Raw genomic sequence first — 22,127 nt, forward strand, 5'->3', positions numbered from 1 at the left:
ACCCTTCTTTCTTTCAACTTATTTTGTTGTTGTTTTGAGGCCTGGTCCAGAAAAGGGCATTAGCCTGGGCCCTGGCTATTCCGTTGGACATTACACTTAACAAAAAAATGGCTCCTGATGCGAAAAAACGAGTGAACTTTTTCCCTTTACAACCGTGGTTCCAAGCAATGTCTAAAGAATACCTTGGTTCCAAGAAAGACAGTAGACTGACATTCCTTTAGGCGATTTACGATCAGTAAAAGTTGTGCGTGTGCGGCTGTTAAAAAAAAGGGGGGGGGGAGATAATTTTCATTATCATGATAAATGTTGTGTGATGTTATGACTCTACGAAAGGAGCCATACTACTTTCAGCTCTGGCTAAATCATAAGAATGCGCAAACACTTGTTCAAAGATTGAACGAACTGTGCTGTCGGGATGATACGTCAAACGGAACTGATGTACCCAATTTATACAGAGCACACAGATATTGTCAATAGAGTCCAGTTTATGTAGAGCACGCGGATATTGTTAGGATAAAACAATGGTTTCGACAAACGTTTTAACATGTATGCACAATAAGTAACATAATTCCAGCAACTGCACACACGCTCGGGTACAATTTTTGTACTTTTGTATATTGATTGCTATCGCCAAGCCTCTTGCCGCGAGTAGGGTTGAATAAAACAATCCCCACTTTGAACGCGGTAAAGAGCAGATTAAAACAGCTTTAGTTGTCATTATTCAACTTCCTTATCCGATTGTGTTTAGCATAAGAAAAGCAAGATCTTGAGAATCGTTTAATAATTATTTCCGATGACCCACAAATTGAACATGAGCCAGGTTATGTCAGAGAGAGAGAGAGAGAGAGAGAGAGAGAGAGAGAGAGAGAGAGAGAGAGAGAGAGAGAATGGTACGGTCGTATGTCTCCCTTAGCATTATTTTAGTACTGTACAGTAACGAATTGTCGGGGTTTAAGGATATTCGTTATATGTAACAGATTTGAAATGGCTTCAGATTTCGGAGAAACGCTGACAGGAAGAGTAGATTGGAATCAGGAAGAGAATTGTTTTGCGTACAGTATTTCGACTTTATCAAATTTTTGTCATCATTCTTTTTAACAGCTAATCCCATCAGCGCTAACAAGGCAGTAGCGCCAACGTCAACAGTGAAATCAAAAATAATAAAATTACTTTCTTCATTAACAAACTCAATATTTGAAACCAGGTTACTTAAGTAGGACTGTGATATTTTGTTATGTATTATATTTGATCCTTTTAATCTCCATTAGTGTTAGTATTTGCGAGGACAGCTAGCTACAATATTTCATTGCATGTAGCCTATGTTCTTTACAGAATTCTCAGTACTTTTGTCACGGTACAAACTACTCACGGGAGGCTATGGTGTGAAGTGATATTATGCAAATGCATACCTGAAAATTTCTCCCAAGTATCCATAGTTGCATATTTATCCTGTAATGGTGTGATGCATAATTCATGGCCGGTTTTCGTCAAGTTCTCGTTTCAATCTTTGAACTGTGGCAAGCATTCAAAATTTGAGGCTTGAAAAATTAATTGTGCTCTGAGTAACTGTTTATCAAATAGTGTTTCACTCGTGGAGGCACATTTTAGGTATAAATTTGCGTCTGTGTATAAACGTGCCCTCCCTCTCTCTCTCTCCCCTCTATTCTGCTGCATCCGCTGTTTAGGTTCTTCTTCATTGTTAAGGTTTTAGTGGTATTTTCCCAATTTTTGGTGCTAGCATAAGGTTCAGTCATGTGGTGATTTTGGTTTGACAGCTGTGTTTGTAATGTTATTGCCTTATCATTGTTCTGCCTATTTTTACTGGTGTTATATTTCATATTTTTCTCTTTTACATCTTGAGGTTCAGGATTGCTAGTGTAGCTGATAAGTTATTCTGCGGTGCTTTGACTACCCTACTGTTCTGATGCGGCTGTATTTTATCCTTAACAATAGAGATTTAGGAAATTTATTTTTTGGGAGGGGGGTGTCAGGACTTGCTTGGAGGAGGAAATTATCCTGGATCAAATATTCCTCTGACTATTAACTCCCATTTTGCTCTTCTGCTGCCGTTCCTGGTATTGTCACCAGCAGTTTTAATTCTGTGTTACACACGTAGAATAAACATTCACTCGGTCTTGCATGATGTGCTTAAATAGCTATTGTAGATCTAGTTTTTTGGATGATGTGAGACCTACAAATTGCAAATACCTCTTTATGGTGTCAAATTAGTTATGTAGTATTGGAATTTTAACTTAATGGTAAGGATGTCCATACCCATTGCCATTGTCTTTCTGTTATCTCTACATGGAATACTGTATTAATTTTGTCCAGGACAGTTCCTACCTCTCATGGGACCCACTAGGGTGACAGTGCTGGGAGATCTTTTAGATCATCAGTCTTCTGTGACCAGACCCAGCACTGCAGTACCTTGATCTAATGGGTGGCAAGGTACATTTTCTAGCTCTTCACTTATTCACATCATACATGTATTCCAGACGAAGTTCAATACCTAATACCTACGTATTTTACCTTGGGGTAGAGTTACGAGTCAGATATAAGTAGTTACTCTTAGAGGTTCCCCCCATCCCCTCTAGCATCAGGGTGACAGGAACCTAGGGGATGAAGTGCTATTAAAGTACAGTACTTAAGTATTTTAAAAATATACTCCATGCATAGATTACATAAGGTTGGTATAAATGTTGAGCTATTCTGGATCCCGAGTCATATAGGTAATAAAGGAAATGAAGAAGCAGATAAAACAACCAAGTCCAGAATATTTATAATTAGGTTATGCGGCATTACCGACTTCCGCTAAAATCCCTACATCCATCCAGTATTGTGAACCTTTCCCTGGTTATAAATTTAATAAACATGAAATACAAAAGCCAGACTATAGCAACTCCAATATCTCCTCTTTTGCTTCTTACAACAGCCCATAGTCATCGTCATGTTAATCCCCCTAATTTTCTATTTTATTAAAGAAATATGATTAGCACAGGCAGCAGACAAGCATTCCGGCAACATCCTCACAGCCCTCTTTCCAGACATTTTGACAGGGTCCCTTTAAGTTGTCTGGCATGAGAGCTTGACCTACAAATTTCTACGAGCACAGTATCCTCTCGGCCACAAGACTATCGTCACTACTCAATGATATTTGCAGTATCTTTTCAGCCCCAGTTGTACTCACTTGTTAGCCTTTTACTTTACATCCTTCAGTCTTGCTGTCCTACTCAATGATATTTGCAGTCTCTCCGCAGCCCCAATTGTACTCACTTGTTAGCCATTTACTTTACATCCTTCAGTCTTGCTGTCCAAGTTTTCTAAATATTACTTCTCTGTGTAACTATGGGGATTTTCTTACGGTTTCACCTTAGACCCTTGTACTTCATCTCATTTATTTTCTTGATCTTTTTAGCTCTATGTCCAACCACTCTAAATCCCTCTTTTTACTCCTAAGTGCTGAATGGCTGAAGGTGATCCAGTGTTTGGCTTTATAGCCTCAATTTATGATTTATTCTTTCATTCTCAAGCAGGAGCCTCCAGACCTCAACACACCTGTGTACATTGCACCTGTCAGTTACAAAACATACCTTCTGTAATTAACAGAGAGGTTGCTCTAAAGTGAATCAGTGAATCAGTATGTTAAAAGTCCTTAGTAGTAAGCTTCCTTGAATAGCTTGTGTGCCTGTGATTAATGTTGCCTCCTTTGATTTCTTGGAATGTTAATTGGAATTGGAGTAAAAGGCTAAGTGCTGGGACATAAGAGTGTTCAGTGCTGAAAGGGAAATTGAGAGTAAAGGTTTTCAAGGTGTAACAGCAGGAAAACCTCACAGTTACCCTATAAAACAATTGTTAGGATAGGGTAGAAAGTAATGTGGAAGAAAGATAATAGGAATGGAATTATAGTATGAGGAATGCAAGAGGTTGCACCTAGGGACCCAAGGGGTGCTGCTAAGAATCTCAAGTAATGCTACAGTGCAATGCGTGAGGTGCACTGATAGCACTAACCCCCCTACGGGGCCTTTGATTTCTTAGAAAATATGTACTGTATACAACTTTAATATTGCATACATTGTAAGGTGAAATTTCATGAGGGAGCGAGTAATATTTTAATACAATAGATTATAATTTTCCATGTAAGACCAGCTGGAGTGACAGCAGTGGTGGCACAATCACAAGACTAAAGAGGTTTAGAACAGGTTTCCCAGGCTATAGAAGGAGTGAGTGCACGCACTGGCCAAGTCCCATATGTCTGCTAGCTGTCCTTTGCTCTGCGTTAACCAGTTTCATCAGTCATCAGTTAAATTTTTTGTAGTCTGCCCATTTTACTACAATTGTTGTATTGAAGAGGTTAGGTATAGATTTTTTTTATACGCTCTGTCTTAGCCTAGAATTTTAATTTTAAGAGGAGCACTGTTAATTTATAATCCTTGCCACTTACAATACTACTTATTTCGTTCTGTGTATGTTATGGGTTCCAGTCATTTTATATCATCATCTTTAAAGAGGCTAGTATGTTTTTTTTTTATTAGTTCATCTTCATTATTGGTAATATTACAGTACTCACTGCATTGTGCTCTGTTTATTTGACATATATGCTATCGTTTTACTTATCAGTTAGCTCTCAGAATGTTTTTTGTCGGTCCAAATTACATTTTTGTTGGATATCTGGTTAACATATTCCAGAGTCTGCATCTTAACTATTTCTGATACCAGGTATCTGGCCCAATCTTAATTCCAAAAAAAAGAAGTCAGTGTGGATTATGGTTGTCTTCCCTGAATTTTCCCCTTCTCTGGTTTGCTAACTCACAACTTCAGTGTATTACAGTTGTCTTTGTTGTCATTTTGTACTTGTAGTGTGGTTAAAGAAGTGTCCATTTCTGCACTTTTATCAACTTTGATGTACAGTAATTTGGTGTTAACGTATTGTTGAAATGTAATAATTTATTTGTAGAGGTAGCTTAATTCTTACTACTTTACCAAATATAGCTGATATTAATGTCGTCCTTACTACTGAGTATAGTTGATGTCATGCTTTTGATTAAAAGGCACCTTACCACATTTTTTTTCATATGGTTATTCATTCACTCCCACCTAAATCATGATTCACAACTTTTGATTATTTCACTGTCATGAACAGTGAGAAAGATCTATTCATTATGTTGATATTAACAGCAGTTAGACAATCACCTATTTCAGAGGCCCTAGAATTCACCAAATAACATAACCTGTTACTTAACTGACAGATCAGAAAGTGTCTTTGTCATCCATATTTATTTCAGATCTATGCTGTATATGAAACAACGTAGGTTACTTAGAATAAAAAAATTGTATACTATTTATTATTATAATTCATTACATCTCTCAGCAGTTTTCCCAAGAATTGGCACTGTATGTCCATACTGTATTTACCAGTTCCCATTAAATGAAAACCCATATAAATTTGAAATTCACACTTTGCCATCTAGTGAAAACTTAAGAGAATCGTAAGTTGTTTCCATTTCTTGAATCATTACAGAATACTAATTTAAGACTAGCAGATATAAAGGATGAAATATTCATTTCTTCAGAGGTGAGGTTGTGTTTGGACTTGATCCCATTTGTTGTTAAGGTTATGGCAATGAACAGTAAAACTTGACGAAAAAAATTACATAACTAAACATCTACGTGAGCAATTGAACTCCACACCAAGAATATTAGGATTGTGTTACTATGAACATGTCTTTATGGTTTTATAATCTGAGAAAGAAATTGTACAGGTATGTATAAATGTTAACAGTTTCCAAGATGCCCACAAACAATTCAGAAATAAACAGGTGTTGGGATTAATGCTAGGAGAGAAGAAATGACTACATCAAGAGACTTAAAGGGTTAAATTTCTCAATAACGGCTGTAGACAAATCATCACGAGTAGCTTCAACATGCATTAGAGTAAAACCAAAAGTAAAAACAGACCTTCTAATTTATTCATTCAAGTTTTACTTAAAACCTGAAAGACTATACTGGCTATACCTTAATGAATAAATGGAAGGACTCGGAAGAGTGAATTATCCTAACCAACAAAAAGGAATTGAAAACTTCATAAATTAAGTTTTTTAATACATGCCCATTAATCATATGTGCATACTTGTGTTCTGAATGTTCCCAGGATCAACATTCTAATTGTTAGACGGAAGAGGAGGAAGTAAGTTTCACTATGCACACGGTGCCTTGATCCTCAGTTATAGGCAAACCAATACCTACGCTTTTTGTGAAAACTGCATACAAGGCAGCAAAATCTGAAGGACTGGGAAGAGGGTAGTCATTATATGATTAATACGTTTGTAAGGAAAAACTTAAGTCCTAATAAACATATTTCATAACAACCCCACTAATATATATGCACTAATCACCATTCAGTCTGAAGGACTGGGAAGAGGGTAGTCATTATATGATTAATAGGTTTGTAAGGAAAAACTTAAGTCCTAATAAACATATTTCATAACAACCCCACTAATATATATGCACTAATCACCATTCAGATGGAAGGCCAAGATGCTTAATGCCCAAAGTTGTCTGTACTGTATATGCTTGTATGAACCAGTGAAGTTTGTGAGCATTGTAAGGAGTCATGAGCTAAGTGACTAGCGGCTCACAAGTTTGTATAAGGCAAAGCACTTGTATCAGGTCAGTCTCTTGCAAAACTAGAATGGTAGAAGACTTACCATCAACGTGAGAATTAGAAACCAAAATTCTCCATACTTCTCCTCTTGATAGTGACATGAATGACCAGTGATGATAATCTGCAACCTCCTCTCCCAAAGGTAACACAGCCTGCCTTCACTATCTGTATAAATGAGTACAAGCCCAACTATTGAAAGGAGCACTGTTCTACTTTAACTACTACCACATGAAACACCCAAAAGCCATTACTACGTCAGCTGTGCTTTAACAACTGTAACATGGAACCACCAACAGTCATTGCCAAGTTCCTATGACACTTCGCAAAGAGGATGTAAGCTCTATAGAACTGTTGCTTCTTTTGCTCTGTGGAGAGTAGAGGTAAGAAGTCATCAACCCTGAAGTGTCTAGTCCTCTGGGGTTAAAGCCAGATAACTCTATGGACAGACAAGTAGTCTTGTTGATTGCTGATAAAAAGAAGCAGAGAGGGCCTGGCATCCAAAATATTAAATTCTTCAGTGAGAATGGGACTGTTGAGGCTCCTACTTAATTGGAGATTAGGTCCCCTGATCATGAAAGGAGTTAACCACATCTTCTGAGGCTATGATTGAGCAGTGTTTTGGAACACTGCTCAGTCATAACTATGCCTTTGTTACACGCTGTTGAGGTAATCAACTCATGCAGTTGTGTGGAACTTTTTTTTTTTCAAACACTCAAGGTGCCTCTTCTGAGATTACCATTTGCCCAGGAGATTCATTTAGAACAAAGCATCCTCTTGTCCTTGTTTTTCTACACCCGAGAACATATTCAACTATTCTCATCAATTGTATCAGGTCTGGCTTCCCTTAGACAATAAGGAATCAGAGATGCCTGCAAAACCTAACCAAGACCCGTAGTGGTTATCTCAGCACTGGTTTTATTGCTGCCAATATTAGCCAGCTGACAAGAACCCTACACTCATAAATCAGTTTCTGGATCAAACGCAAGACTCAAAACTGGACACTTTAACAGTAAGGAAAGCAAAGGTTGTTTTGTCCATTTGGTGTTAAATGATGTAGGTGTAGAAGGATAAAAGCTCCCTGAAGAACTTATTGATCTCTTAAGAATATGGAAGAGGTGACAGAATTGACAAATAGGATTTTCTGTCAAGTGTCTACCACAGGTTTTACATTAATGATGTGCCGCCTCATGAAAAACAGTTACTTTGGGTGCTGCTGACCTAAATCCTCCCTTGGTCACAGTCAAATTAATAATACTACTAGAACAGTGGATTCCCATTGCAGAACTTTTCCTTTACAGATTGCAGAACTTTTCCTTTACAGTATTTTTATCCATATGTCAATCATTTAAAATTCTAGGTCTTATTTGATTGAAGATTCACTTTTTAATTGAACATATGCAGTGAATCTCTTGAATTGCATAAAAGCCTTTCAAGATATATGGAGAGTTGGTTGTTGTGAGGAAATGCTTTCATTCTTTTACTTTGCCATGTTCTGAATACTGTTCTCAATTTTGGTTTTCAGCAAAAGCTTGCATCTTGAATTAAATAAATTTTATAACCCCAATTTGGCACTGATCTTTGGCATCATCATCCAATTGGATATGCATCCTGTATAAAATTTTTAATAATTCCAATTATCCACTGAATTGAGATCTTCCAAAACTGTGCTATCCTCCTCATAATATAAAATTAGAATACAGTTATGCATTTTCAATAACACACTGTTTTCTATTAATTTAATTCCTTCTGTGAAATGATTTTATTAATCGTGTCGAATTGGAAGTAATTAGTTTAAACTTGGTGCAAATATTTTGTTTGACTCTTAGAACAAATACTTTTTGCTGAACAGGCTAACATATGACACTTCATAGCTTGTTTGCTTTTCGTTATATTTGTTTTATAGCTCATTCTTCTTTCTTGTGCTAAGCTGCTTTCCTTAGTGGGGCCCTTGGCCTCGTTTCACTACTTTCCAACTAGTGTTGCAGCTTGGCTTGTAGTAGTAGTAGTAGTAGTAGTAGTAGTAGTAGTAGTAGTAGTAGTAGTAGTAGTAGTAGTAGTAGTAGTAGTAATAATAATAATAATAATATGTAAGGCAATGTGAAAACCCATGAAGCAAGCAAACCTCTATTCCCTATAATCAGCCAAACCACCACCCTACATATCAACTGGCCAAATAGATCAATATACTCTACTTCATACAACATATGTTTCTGCCTGATACAGCTTATCTTCATCCACCGGATTCCTTAGTCATATAAAGTTTACCAAATGATCATATAATTGCTTCGATGGCTGTGGAATTTCTCTCTACCAGTGCGACCAAAAGACAAAACCATCAATATGATGATGGATCATATCTACAGAAACTACAAAACCACTACTTAACATCCCAGAAAAAGCAGTATGTTTTCTTCTGTCAACCTGTACCAAAAAAAAAAAAAAAAAAAAAAAACTTTCTCCACTCATTGGGACCAGATGTACATCCAGAAAGATGGTATTGCGATGGGATTGCCCTTTGGTGTGATTTTTAAAAATTTTTATATTAGTACGATTAAGGAACGTGTTTTCTGTCATAACCAGAAGCTACCCACATATGTAGGTACACTGATGATACATTTGTCAAAACCAACAACAATCGAGAAGTGAAATAACTTTTCTGCATGTTCAAAGAATATAGCAGCCTGCATTACACAGTCATATTAAATACCATCATATTCACTAATCAACCTTGGGCTCAGCCTGAAATAAACAGACCACCTTTAAAACTTTTGTTAAGAGACCTTTCTAACCATTCTTCTTGGCAGGAGACTACAGAGAATTGGACTCAGTCTCCCAAATCTTAACTAGCTAATGATACTCAAACAAGGAGATTGATACAGAAGTTACAAAAATGATGAACCAGTGGTACAGCAGAGAGGCAAAACCAACCAACGTACAAGGAAGACACCATCAACTACTACTGTAAAGGCAGAATGCATAATAAATAAAGAATGAGAGAGCCCTAGAGGATATCATTACTAATATGTAATGTATCCCCACCTAGTGACCAAAAGAAAATTCATTTAGAAATTTTAGCACTAAAACAAAAAGGGAAAAGATTTAATCATGAAAAATAACTCTGCCCTCTACAGGACCTGCTTTAAAGAAATACTGTTGTCTAAAGAATCTGATTGCTTACTTGACAGCAAGAGCATTTATGGTCACCTGATAGGAATACAAGCAGCATCAGGCATTCCCAACCACACTCACTCAAATAAGTAATTCCCAATGATCCTATAAGCTGTTGACTCATACTCACTGACAAGGAACATGTCTTGAAGTGGTGAAGGATATAGTATCGTGGTCTGCTGGCACTCAATTACTCGAGGTTACAGCTTCTAACACGGAAAACCCTGGTGAGGCACTTCACTTCTGCAATCTTTCATTAAGAAAAGACAGATCCACAGTGACCAGTGTCAGGAAAACGTAAGCAAATGTTGGGAAAAGGATTATGTATCTCAAATCTTCAAGCTTTGATAGCAGCAAGCATGGGTGCTGACCATCTAGAAAAGTGATCCTGATTACTGCAGTGTCCACCAATATTGCAGCAAGAACTTCTGAAGGAACAGTTGCTGGAAGGGAAACAGTTACCATGAGAGGTATGTCTATCATCTCTGCCTTTAGAAGAATTTATTGATAAAGTCTGATACTGAAGACAACCTTATCTTTCCATAAGTTGGAGACACCCACCACATCAGCAATGGTCAGAGGGAAACAAAGGTTATCTGGTAAGGTTGCCAATGCTTGGGTAAGGAAGGATATGACTCAGGCAGTTCTTCGGCACAGTCTTGGGTGGTACCAGGCTAGTCATATAGTAGGACAGGTGTGAGGTGGGTGTGATTGGCTGTGGGCTGGACAGCAGGCAGGGCAGGTTAGTTGTGGGTATTCTGGATGATGGTTTGACACCAGCAGTTGGGCAGTAGACAAAATGCTAATGTAAGTAGCAATAAAAAATTGGCATAGAGCAAAGACCAGTAAGAGTTTATCTGCAGACAATTGATCTTCACTTGATTGAGGCGCATAGGAAATCCTCTAAGGACAGCACTGCTAACAGTTAAAAGGCATAAATACATGACAGTCTCTGCCTGGAAAGGCCCAGCAACTGGACTGTGGTATAATGAATGCATAACCAATGCATGGAAATTACACAAAATTCATTATATAAGAAAGAGATCACAGCAATAGCATATCCCTACCAGATAGGGTTAAAAAGGCAGCTAGAACACAACCAATAAAACAAAACTATAATGGATATGTCAATTAAAGCAATACAAGAAAAAATGTGGTTACTGGAGAAACCATCATATAGGTCACCTAGACCATGTTAAAGTAGAGTGTAAAATCACAAAAATCACAAAACACATAGTAAGAGGTATACAGTACACAAATCTTTCCAAAATATCATCAAAGAGCAGAAGTGATGACACAAAACACAGTATAAGGAATACTTCCTCTTTCACTGCATTTTGGGAAACAAACAGGAAACAGTTATTAAAGTGAGCAGAAATGCACTACAAATTGCTATTCAGGTAATGATTTGTTAGCTTCACACAATGAAAAAGAAACTTCCTTTCAAAAGAAGTTCACTGAATAATTAAAAAAGTGAACTATGCACCACATACTAAAATTATGAAGTGGAATGAAGGAATTACTCACTGATATATAACATTAGCAAATGACACATGACAGCATTGACTGAACAGTACCTAATAAATATAGAATTCAGTTTTATCATTACAAAAAGCACTTAAAGTGAACAAGGGCTGAAATAAATTATTTCAATTTAGAAATAATGGAAAAGAAACTACTGGGCAGCAATTCCTCTTTGAATTAAGTGCTTGGAGAACATAAGTGGAGTTGTTACCAGCACTGTATGCTCCCAAAAAGTGATGTTATTGGTTATACACAATTGAGGATCTGGAGGGTGTGTGCTTAGTTAGACTACCTACTTTTGTCTGACAAACAAAAGACTGGTGATCCTGGACAAATTCCAGACAAAAATAGGGGCATTTATGTGATTAACTGGGATTGTGATGAAACAAATTACAGGACAAAATGTAGGCATTTAAAACATTAAGACCACTAAATCAACAAGATACAAAATGGCTGGAATTTAAATGCAAGGCAATCTATGAAGTTAAGCTACACAGATTGAACAGTTGAAAAACAATTATGGAAATCAAATCACAAAACTGAATGTAAAAGGAAAAACAATTTTGAAAATAAACTAAAAGTAAAATGAAATTGGTAAAGGTTAAAAATAGTATCTCTGATTAAACCTAAAGAAAAGATTGGATAAAATCCTAAAATATTAAGAAAGCAAAATTACTACATAGAGCAAAATAAAATATTATGGCAAAATTCTCATAAATACTTTAAAAAATATATTGGTCTATAAAAATAAATTACCAGGATGCACAAGATACAAAATTACACATGGAAAGTTCAATACATAGTAAAGTTTAAACCTGTACATTACTTTGGGACTATATATATATTATTATGCATAAATAAAATCCCTTATTCTGGACACACTTCCCTACTACTCTGGTGAGCAGCAAACTTTACACTGAGTCATGGGAAGATAATAGTAATCATACATATGAGCAGAATTCTTAACTTATAAATGTGTAAATATAAGGAAGTTTGTTATATTGCACAAACTTGAATAAATGTACTGTATTTTCCATCCCTAAGTCTGGAGGCATGTGAAAGAAAGTTTACTGAGTGAGGCAGGAAGATGTCAGTTTTTGATGCTAAATTAAATATATGAGATATATTTATTTTATACTGCTGTGAATTTTAACAATGATCTTCCTGAAGACATTATAATTCCAAGTTTATCTGTCAAAACTGTACAGTATATCTCTCTCATGATCCCACGGTCCAATAAAGGAAACAGAGGCATTCAAGGTGTCTAAAAAGATTAATAGATTCCTAAACTTCCCATACATCTGTGCTAGAATACTAATGGTATATTCAGATTCATTACTGTAAGTGATAGTATGATAAATAATATAATTTGACAACAAAGAAATTGGGTATTGTGTCAACAGCTGATATTCAAGCTAACACATGAAGTTTGGCATTTCCATCTGAGCCATCGTGCACATTAAACCATAAGCTACTGAATATTCAAGAGATCTCGGTACACAAGCTACTTATATTCAACAGATGATAGAGAAGCTTGGATTTCTGTTAGCAGGATGGTGATACAATGTTCTCATCGTAAGATATGAAGTGTTTGCATTTTCTAGGAACCCTAGCCTAAACAATGAGTTGTGTTCAAGCAAAATACCAGTAACTACCTTTCTATAGTTTCTACACTATGCTGATATCACAAAAATTTTTAAGATGTATTAAAAACTGTAATAAAGGCACTGTACATGAGCTCTGAGGTAGGTGATCTTAAGAATTCTTTCTTCTGGACTTTATTTGAATAGGAAAGAATTAATAAAGTATAAATGAGAAAAGACCAAAGCCAAGTGAAACCATTAGTGTAAATTACAGCTTTACCTCACATCTGCACATTTAAACTCGAAATGTGCTTCACACTGATTTAAGGCACATAATTAAGAATTATTCTATTTTAGAAATAAAGTTTTGAAACACTAAGAGAGCAGTGCTCCAAAGGAGTTTAGGAACTTTTTGTGTGTGTTCTTTTACAGACACCTTATCAACCAGTGGATTTGAAAATGATATACTGTATTCAACATGCTTCAGTTATGGAAGCAAAAATTAAATGAAAACAGTAACCCATCATAACCTAAAATGTATATGGGATTACATGCATTTCTTGTAGGGAGACTGCAAAAAAACTGTTCACAGTTACATGACAAGAACTGCAATACAAACACAAGAAGCCATGTAAAATCTAAGCAATTTAACATTCTCCAAAAGCAATGTCCCTAATAAAACACAGCTTACAGAAACTGCGTTACACTAGAGCAGAATCCTTAGTCAAGAGCCTGTGAGACTACTTTTGATCTGTTTTCAAAGATTAGTAAATGCTGACTGAACAGGGACCATATTTGACCTAAATAATCAATAAAAAGACATTAATTTTACATGACTGTCAAAAAAAAAAAGTTTCTTTTAAATTATCTGAAGGGAATTCACTCTTGACTTAACTATTTTTGAACACCGTCTTGTAACAGTAGTTTATTTTAAATTACATAATGAGAATTCACTTACACAGAAACAGCCCATATTAAAGGGTTCTGGACTAATTAAGGAAAACAAGGATTCTTGCCAATAACGCTGACTTTCTAAATAGCAGTTTTGCTCATGTCTTTAACAGGAAAATGCAAAATGAGGCAATGCGAATAGATTTATATGGTTTTAAATGAATTACTTATTTATGTAATACACAAAATAAGTAAAATAGTCTAAATAGCTTTTACATGAATTTAACATTAATTACTGTATCTACTAAAAACTTTACGTGCAATTTACTTAGCAATCTGAAAAGCAAGATAGCTTTATTATGTTAGACACTTCATTAGGTAAAATCAAAGAATATTTGCTGGTAGCATCAAAAAACTTTCACCAACAATTCTAGAAAATCAAGAAATATTTTAAAATCAACACAGTACAATATTAGCGTTATAAACTTTTCTTCATAAGGCAATGTATGGATGTTTTCTGACAAATATGTGTTCATTGCTGTTAATTATATATATTGCAAAGCATTTCAGCAGTACAAATGTGGATGAACATTACAGGATTATTGATTATATATAAGTCTTTGAAAGCAACAGACCACGGCAGTTAACAGTGAAAATGGTCCCTTTAATACCAGACGCCAATCAGAGTTTTGATGCCAAGCCAACAATGCTCTTTTCTATTGTATCTCTTTGTGCCTTACTATTAAATTTAACTTTTTTTTTTCCCTCATTCTTAAAATTTTCATCTCTCATTTTCAAGAATGAATTTTCTGAGTTTGACTTATGGCAGCCTACAAATTTTATAACTGAAAGTGTAAGAAAAATGTCTATTATTAAGGTTTTCTAGAATTAACATCATCACAAATGTGCCTCAAAGAGTTTTAATTATACCAATTACATATAATCCATGTTGGCTATCAACAGGCTTTGCAAAGTACTCCAATTAGTTCACCCTTAATTTTTTTTTTTTTTTTGGGGAGTCATTGTAAATTCATCTGCTCAATCATACAAAGAACAATTATGGACAAAAGTTTTTTTGTTGTATAGCTCACTGTAAACTTTCTTTTCATGGTATAAAGCAGCTTATAGTGTCATTTTGAAGCATAATACCTGTACTTTAATGTTAAAAATGAAAAAAAAAAAAAAAAAAAGCCAACATGACACACTAAAGTTAGCCAAATATTTACTTTGGATGGTGTCATCTGAATCTAACAGTTGGGAATCGGATGTCATCAGTCTCAAAAGAGTTAAAAGGTAAAACAAATGAAGACAGTAGCTATAAAACTTTGCCTGAAACTTACCCACCTCACACTGAATTCTTCTCATATCTATAAAATCACTATTTTATAATTTTGTTTGTGAAAGGACCTTTCTTCAGTCTATATTTTATCAGGTCTTTAAAAAAGAAAATACATGTAAATTGTCAAGCCAGCAGGATTAAATATAGAGTAAAAAACATCCAAAACCTAAATGACCTGCATTAAAAAGCACCTAAGAGCCTACAGACATCATTAAAATAATCAAATGCTATTAATGATGACTATAAAATGTATTAGAGGTCAATCCTGAGTTATGATAATCTTTTTAAAGGCAATAAAACAAATTCTCTTCCAGTGAAAGTTAATCATATGACAGTTCCTTAAAACTTTCAACTGTAACCCACATACAGCACATGCTGTCCTACTTGAGTATTCCTTCCTCCAAGATATCTTTTAAGTACAAATTGCTTATAGTGCTGACACAACATGCATGTAGGGTATTTTGCAGTAGTGGCGTAATATATCTTTTGCAAGATACAATTCGATACATGAGCCTTGAGGGGCTGAAGGAATACTTGCAAGAAAAGGAAAAGGATGTAGGACACAGAACTGTACTTACATACACACGCACACTGAACACAATTACATAAGCTGCTACTTGTTTACTCATTACCTTCAAATATTCACATAAAAATCAATCTACTGTATATGCTTTGAGCACAAATTCAGGAACACCACATAAGCTTTACCTAATGTCTGTAAATAATCATGGTCTAAAGCAAGATGCACTTAGTGTAAAAAATATGTGCCCCATCTTCCCGAGAATATCATTCTCTTGAAATTAACAGATATCAGTAAATAGATGTATAGAAATAACAAGAAAAATTCATACATATAAAAGGGTTCTAAGTATATCACAGAATCTATACGACACATATATATATATATATTTTCACTTGGAAGCAGTGCAAATATAGCAGAAGCTTTAGCAGGTTTAATTTGATCATTGATACTGTACATGTATGCATTTTTTCTGGAGAGAAACTGCTCTGCACCAAAGGGAGCTTGGTCATTGCTGAAAGAAATATTTCATTACTTCATCCCTTTAATAGAATTAATCTAAACCTTTATCAGTGTCATTACTAAATTCACTACACTTACTCCACACTCCTTCGCCTGTGTAATTACCGCTTTGAAGCTGCTGCTATACTGCTTTCCCTAATACAAAACATTACGAAGTCTTTATCTACCAGAATTATCATCTATTCCATACAAATATCAAACTACACATTATGTCTAAGATTCATAATACTAAACTATGAAATCATCTTTCAGATATGCTTTTACTCTCTACCTGTGATTCAAGTTTTCTAAGGAAACCAATTCAAAATAAAATACAGAAGCTGAAAGATAAAGTTTTTCTATAAAAACCATTCATAAACTTTATTACCAACTTACATAAACTGTATATATTTTAATATGTCAGGTTAGCTACGAGAAAAAGTATATATTTTAATGTCAGGTTAGCTATGAGACAAAGTTACGTTAAATACATTAAATTTTCTCAATGGAGAGCAAAATGTTTTCCAGAAAATGACATCTTTTAACAAATCTGAAATTTTGAATACAATATATGATCCCTTGACCATGAATATTTTTTTGTGAATCCCCCAACACAGGTAGAGCATAAAGGCATTAACAGGCACCTGTATTGTAGTCTTAAATCACATAGGACAAGTATATTACATGGCTCAAACTGTTATCAGACACTGGCAAATCAAAAAATACTTTTACAAATACTTTTACAATTGCATTCCACCACTAACAGGAATTTACTCTTCATTCTTCAAAATAATTTCATGAAACTTAATAAGTGACAAGATTTAAAACTACTTTCAGTTGATAATGACCTTAAAGAGTTCCCTGATTTTTAACTACATTTCAGATTTTATGCAGTGTTGACAAGTTCAAACTCAAGTATTTGTTACATGAAAACCCATTAACCATAATTAGCCTTATTCCATGTAAAATGAATCCAACTACACCAACTTGAAGAGTTGAAAGAAAAAAGGTTACACCATACATACCCCACCTGCAATATTTCTTAGTCTTCTGAGTAGTGCACCACAAGCCCAAACAAAGTCTTTTCATGTTTTTGTGCTTTTCTTGTCCATTTCTTGTTTGGTCCTCCTTCACGTTCACATTTTCTGAAGAGTTTGCATTAATGTCCCGTTCACATGTGTTTTCCACTCCCTCCCCATAGATTTAAGAGTTTGGTGAGAACCTTTCCTTTTCACGCAGTTTTGCTTCAGTTGATGTCATCTTATTTTAAATTCATTCTGTTACTTCAGTTATGTCAGCAAGGCTTTTATTCAACTTTATTCAATTAATGTCAATTTTGATGGCAAGAAAAAACTTAGAATTTTGTCTTTCTTATGCAAATTGTACACGGAATGGGGCTAAAGGAGCCCAGTGTGTCTGAATAAAATAATATAGATAATCATAAAATTTCATACAACTACACATAAAATTCAAAACACAATGATGAAGAGGGACAACCCCAGAAAACAGTTTATCTCTGACAACAATTCAATTTTATCTAGTTTGATCCACAAAACAAGCACCCAAAGTAGAAGATAAAGAATCGTTTATCTTTCATGGAAGAACCTAGGATTTACAGTATGCAAAAATTAACTAAATTTAGAATGCTGACATCAACATCACCTTTTCGTAATATCCCAGACCACAAGCAATTCCTCCATTTTATTATAACTACACTACTTCTCAGACACTGAAAGCAGCCTTTCCACAGCTACAAATTTTTGTTACTTTGGTATCAAAGATCTATGCGGTTGTGCTCAAGATGCTGGGATCTCTGTGATCTGCATAGCTATATATCAAGTGAATCTAAGACCTTTATACATACAAGGCTTACCAAAATGATGCAGACACTTAGCTATACAAATTCTATTTAAATTGTTAGTTTTGAATCTTCTAACCAAATGGTACATATTTTAAATGTTCATCCAGAAAAAAATTGATTTTCAGCAAACTTACTCCAGACTGCTGATATTACACACCAGTAAGAAGATGACAAAGATCACTGTTTTGCCATAATATTTGATGACAATATCTATAGTATTGCAATGGAATCTATTAAAGCTATGTTAATTACACCTACTTAATACACCAACTAATTTTGGCACTTCCAAATCTATTTTGTATGCATGCAAGCTACAACTGGCACCAATTTAGATATGCAAGTGTCATAATATTAAAAAAACTTTATTTGGCTGCTTTCTCCTTTTTAAACAAGTAATAAATGGTACCATTTTCAATTCATTCAGGAAAGCACTGTGTGAAAGCTGGATCTGGAAAATCTCTTGACACCTAAACACTTTATAACCAAGACACATTTCCTCAATGACTGCTATGCAACAACTCCATCACAAAATGCACTCACATTTATATCTAACCCAAGCTGTAAGTTCTTGGTTGGGAAATTTTGGCTTCATGTACACGTTACTGGTAATGAAAGAAATTTAAAAATACATATATTACCAAAATAGTCTTCAATTTACCAATGATACTTTTATGCAAAATGATTGGTACTGTGAGCTTCAGTACTTATAGGATACAGGTGGCTGAAAAGCATTATATATTATGGCCTGGACAAAATAAAAAACTGAGTAATAACAAAATTATTTTCTTCTGTATTTTGGTACACCAGTTAAGTAAATGCAGGCCATTATTAGTACTACAGTATACCCAACATTATACAAAGGAATGTTACATAAAACAAACCATAAGCCATAAGGAATAAGACTACTGTACTGTGAAAAATCTAACACAACCAAACGTCTTCATAAAAAGTGCATTCAAAGAAATGTACAATACAGCTAATACGACTTAGGTGACAACTACATTCTGGCAGCATTAGTGTATTTATAGTGTACCTCATTACAAAATACTGTTATTACCAGGATCTCCAGTGCCAGCAGGCATATTCATTAAAAAATCTAGCACATGGTGCTACCCTGCATAGCAGCTAATCTATTTCCAAAACTGACTAGGAATACATCATTCTCGACTATCTTCCATCCATGACTCATTTCAATAAATTAAAATGCAAAACAAAACTTTCCAGTGACACAACAATATAAAGGGGTAACTCCACAGACACAAAAGTGGGCAAATTACTTTTCAATAAACGAAATATATCTCATTACCAAGTCAAAAGTATATCTTATAGACTGTAGTGTCTATTTTATCTCATACCATCAGCTTTATATACATTATATTAGGCATAATCAATAAAAGTTGATTTGCCGATTACCACGTATGAAAATGAAAAATACACGTTTGCCAATCTTCGTGAAAATTGATTATAAAAGAACTGACTGCGAAGGAAAAGTCAAACTAGCTGGCCTATACATGCATGCAAATATTAAATTACAAACATGCCTACAAAGGTACACTCACACACCTTGCCTCAATACTCTTCACTGAAACACCAGCAATGTGAATGCTTGTGTGCAAAGGGCCAACAGGGTTCAGGGTTGCATAGCTTGGGTAGTAAGGTGCACGAAACTAGAAAGACTCATGAGCCTTACAACAGAAAATTCTTTTATCATTTTCCTGCACAAAATTGGTGAAAGTATTTCATGGTATAAGTGGAATATTTCTGCCCTTCTGATTTCATACCAAATCAAATTAAATGCATAATAAATTCAGTAAAAAATCCTTACATGAAAAATGAATAATATAAACTTGTAAGACTGCAGAATTAACAGTATGTTATTAAAAATGTAATGTCACAACACATAAGATTAAGTATTAAGTTAATGTGACCTAGTAAAGAGATTCATGATAGAAACTTATTCTTTATGGCTGTGACCATTCCACTGAGGAACACTCACAGCTGCACTGCGAGTTCTTCTGTGAATACTTCCATTATGCTTTAGGCCATTCTTTTTATCTTGACCAGCTCTCTGTTTCTCAGCCATTTCATGACTGACTATGCTCTGGTCATATGCACTCATTGTCACATCAGCTTCCAAATTATCTTTTACCTGAAAAAAAGCTGAGTTTTAATTCTGTCCTCTGGTTATACCTCTAACAGTCACTTATACAGCTAATTTCACAGTCTTTAGATTATAAATATTCCTGAACCTATGCAACTATTGCTAGCTTACAACTGACTTGATGTATGAAAGTTTGGTATGATAACCTGGCACTGGAACCATTTCGTTTTAGCAAAATACCTTAAATATTGATAACTTGAAAAATACATAAGATTATTTAAAACCTTTTGTATCGAACCTGAAATATGGTGTCTCTTCTTATTGATATACTGAGAACAGTCTGACAACATACTCCACAGTAATGGGGATATCCTAAAGATCACACATTGGTGTGTAAGTTACACTCTCATGGTCCCCCCAGCTCCATAAGACAGGGCAACCAATTAAAAGATTTCGTATAGTTGGTCTTGGCCAGAATAGTGCTCGTTGGCATGGTGACAAAATATAAAGGACTCAGGACAGGAGGGCTCTATCTCCTGCCCTACAATGACTGCCTCCACTCTCTCTACATCCCATTTGCACAGATGTGACAACAGCATATGTCGGCCACCTTCCTCATTACACGCAGGTCTGTGCAAGATCAATGTTCACCCCAGTCCCATGATTTTTCGTTAGGGAAAATGGGTGGGTTTGAGGACTCACAGCGGCTAACAGGTTTTTCCTAAGTCAAACCCTGAGCTTACAAAAGAAACTGTCAGGTGACAAAATGGCTTAGCTCCTAACATATAAATCCCAACAACCCTGATAAAATTTTTTGGTCCCAAGTAAAGTCACAGGTTATTAACCATTTTCTTTATTCTGGATACAGTGACTTTCCTAATTAATAACTACTCTGTACACTCAAAGACTTCTTCGAAAGAAACATTTCTAAAGAAAGTTCATGAAGTACATTACTCACCTTTTTGATGTCTTGCAGATTGTCTGCCTTTTTAATGAGGGCCACTAAAATAATTCTCAGCCCAGTAGAGAGTGGTTTGTTTGTGCTGGGGTGTAGGAAAGATAGGACCATCTGGGATGTTTTCTGTAACATCTAGCTAAACCATAAGTGCTTGAACTGGGCTTAATATTTTATATGAACTACTAAGTTCCTTTATCAGAATACAGGGAAGACAGCGTTGGTCACTCGCTCGCTATACACCATCTTGAATGGTGTCTCATTTGCTTTCTCTTATTTGTGTTGCTCTTTTGGGAACTTTTTTAACTTCATTACGGCTCTCAAGCGTAATGCATACTTCTGTGGCAGTGCTATGAAGGGAAAGCCATCTCCATGGAAGTGAAAGTTATAGTAAAACGATCTGAAAAGGGCGAAACACCATCGAATATTGGCCGCGCACTCGGGTTTAGTCAAACAACTGTGTCGATGATCATTAAAGGTAAAAAGCGCATAACTTGAACATGTGAAAGGATCTGCTCCTATGAAATCAACTGTAATTACACAGCAGCATAGTGGTCTCATTATTGAGATGGAACATTTACTTAGTGCTTTGGCTGGAACACTTGTATCAATGGCGTATCCCAATTAGCCTAAAGTTGATTCAGGAGAAGGCTAAAATTTTAGTTTGTTTGAAATCATGAAAACAGAAAAGGGGGAAGGGAGTGGAAGTGAAGAGTTTGGGGCTGGCACCTTCTGCCTCTCCAGACTCACCTGCCCCAGTATCTCCAGCACCTTCCTCCATCCAGTAGAATAGTCAAGCCTGTCTCACTTCCCTTTGCAATGCCCAGTATGCGAGCCAACCACAGGAGTAAAGGTAACTAATTGTTTCTTTTTATGTACTGTACAGTCATACCCTGAACTTAAGCGTGGTTAGGTTCCAGAACTCCTTGCGCAAAACGAATTTTCGCATAAGTTTAGCTTATTCCTAATGTTTACACACTAAATATGACCCTAATCATGCTCCCAAAATATTAAGATAACTTT

General features: G+C 35.4%; 1 protein-coding gene and 1 long non-coding RNA gene across 2 annotated transcripts in view; one reads left to right on the plus strand and one right to left on the minus strand.

Annotated features, from left to right (window-relative positions):
• LOC136843326 (uncharacterized) overlaps positions 1-5,952 on the plus strand; it is a 16,242-nt gene extending 10,290 nt beyond the window's left edge. Inside the window, exon 3 of the long non-coding RNA XR_010854526.1 lies at positions 4,142-5,952. This is a non-coding gene — a long non-coding RNA (uncharacterized lncRNA). The remainder of the gene's footprint in view (positions 1-4,141) is intronic.
• Positions 5,327-22,127, minus strand: part of LOC136843325 (transmembrane protein 164) — a 77,089-nt gene continuing 60,288 nt past the window's right edge. The window contains exon 8 of the mRNA XM_067111600.1: positions 5,327-20,197. Coding sequence (XP_066967701.1) covers positions 20,003-20,197 — 195 coding nt within the window. The 3' untranslated portion in view covers positions 5,327-20,002. The remainder of the gene's footprint in view (positions 20,198-22,127) is intronic.

This window comes from Macrobrachium rosenbergii, chromosome 11 (genome assembly GCF_040412425.1).
Source record: "Macrobrachium rosenbergii isolate ZJJX-2024 chromosome 11, ASM4041242v1, whole genome shotgun sequence".
In the NCBI taxonomy this organism is placed as follows: domain Eukaryota; kingdom Metazoa; phylum Arthropoda; class Malacostraca; order Decapoda; family Palaemonidae; genus Macrobrachium; species Macrobrachium rosenbergii.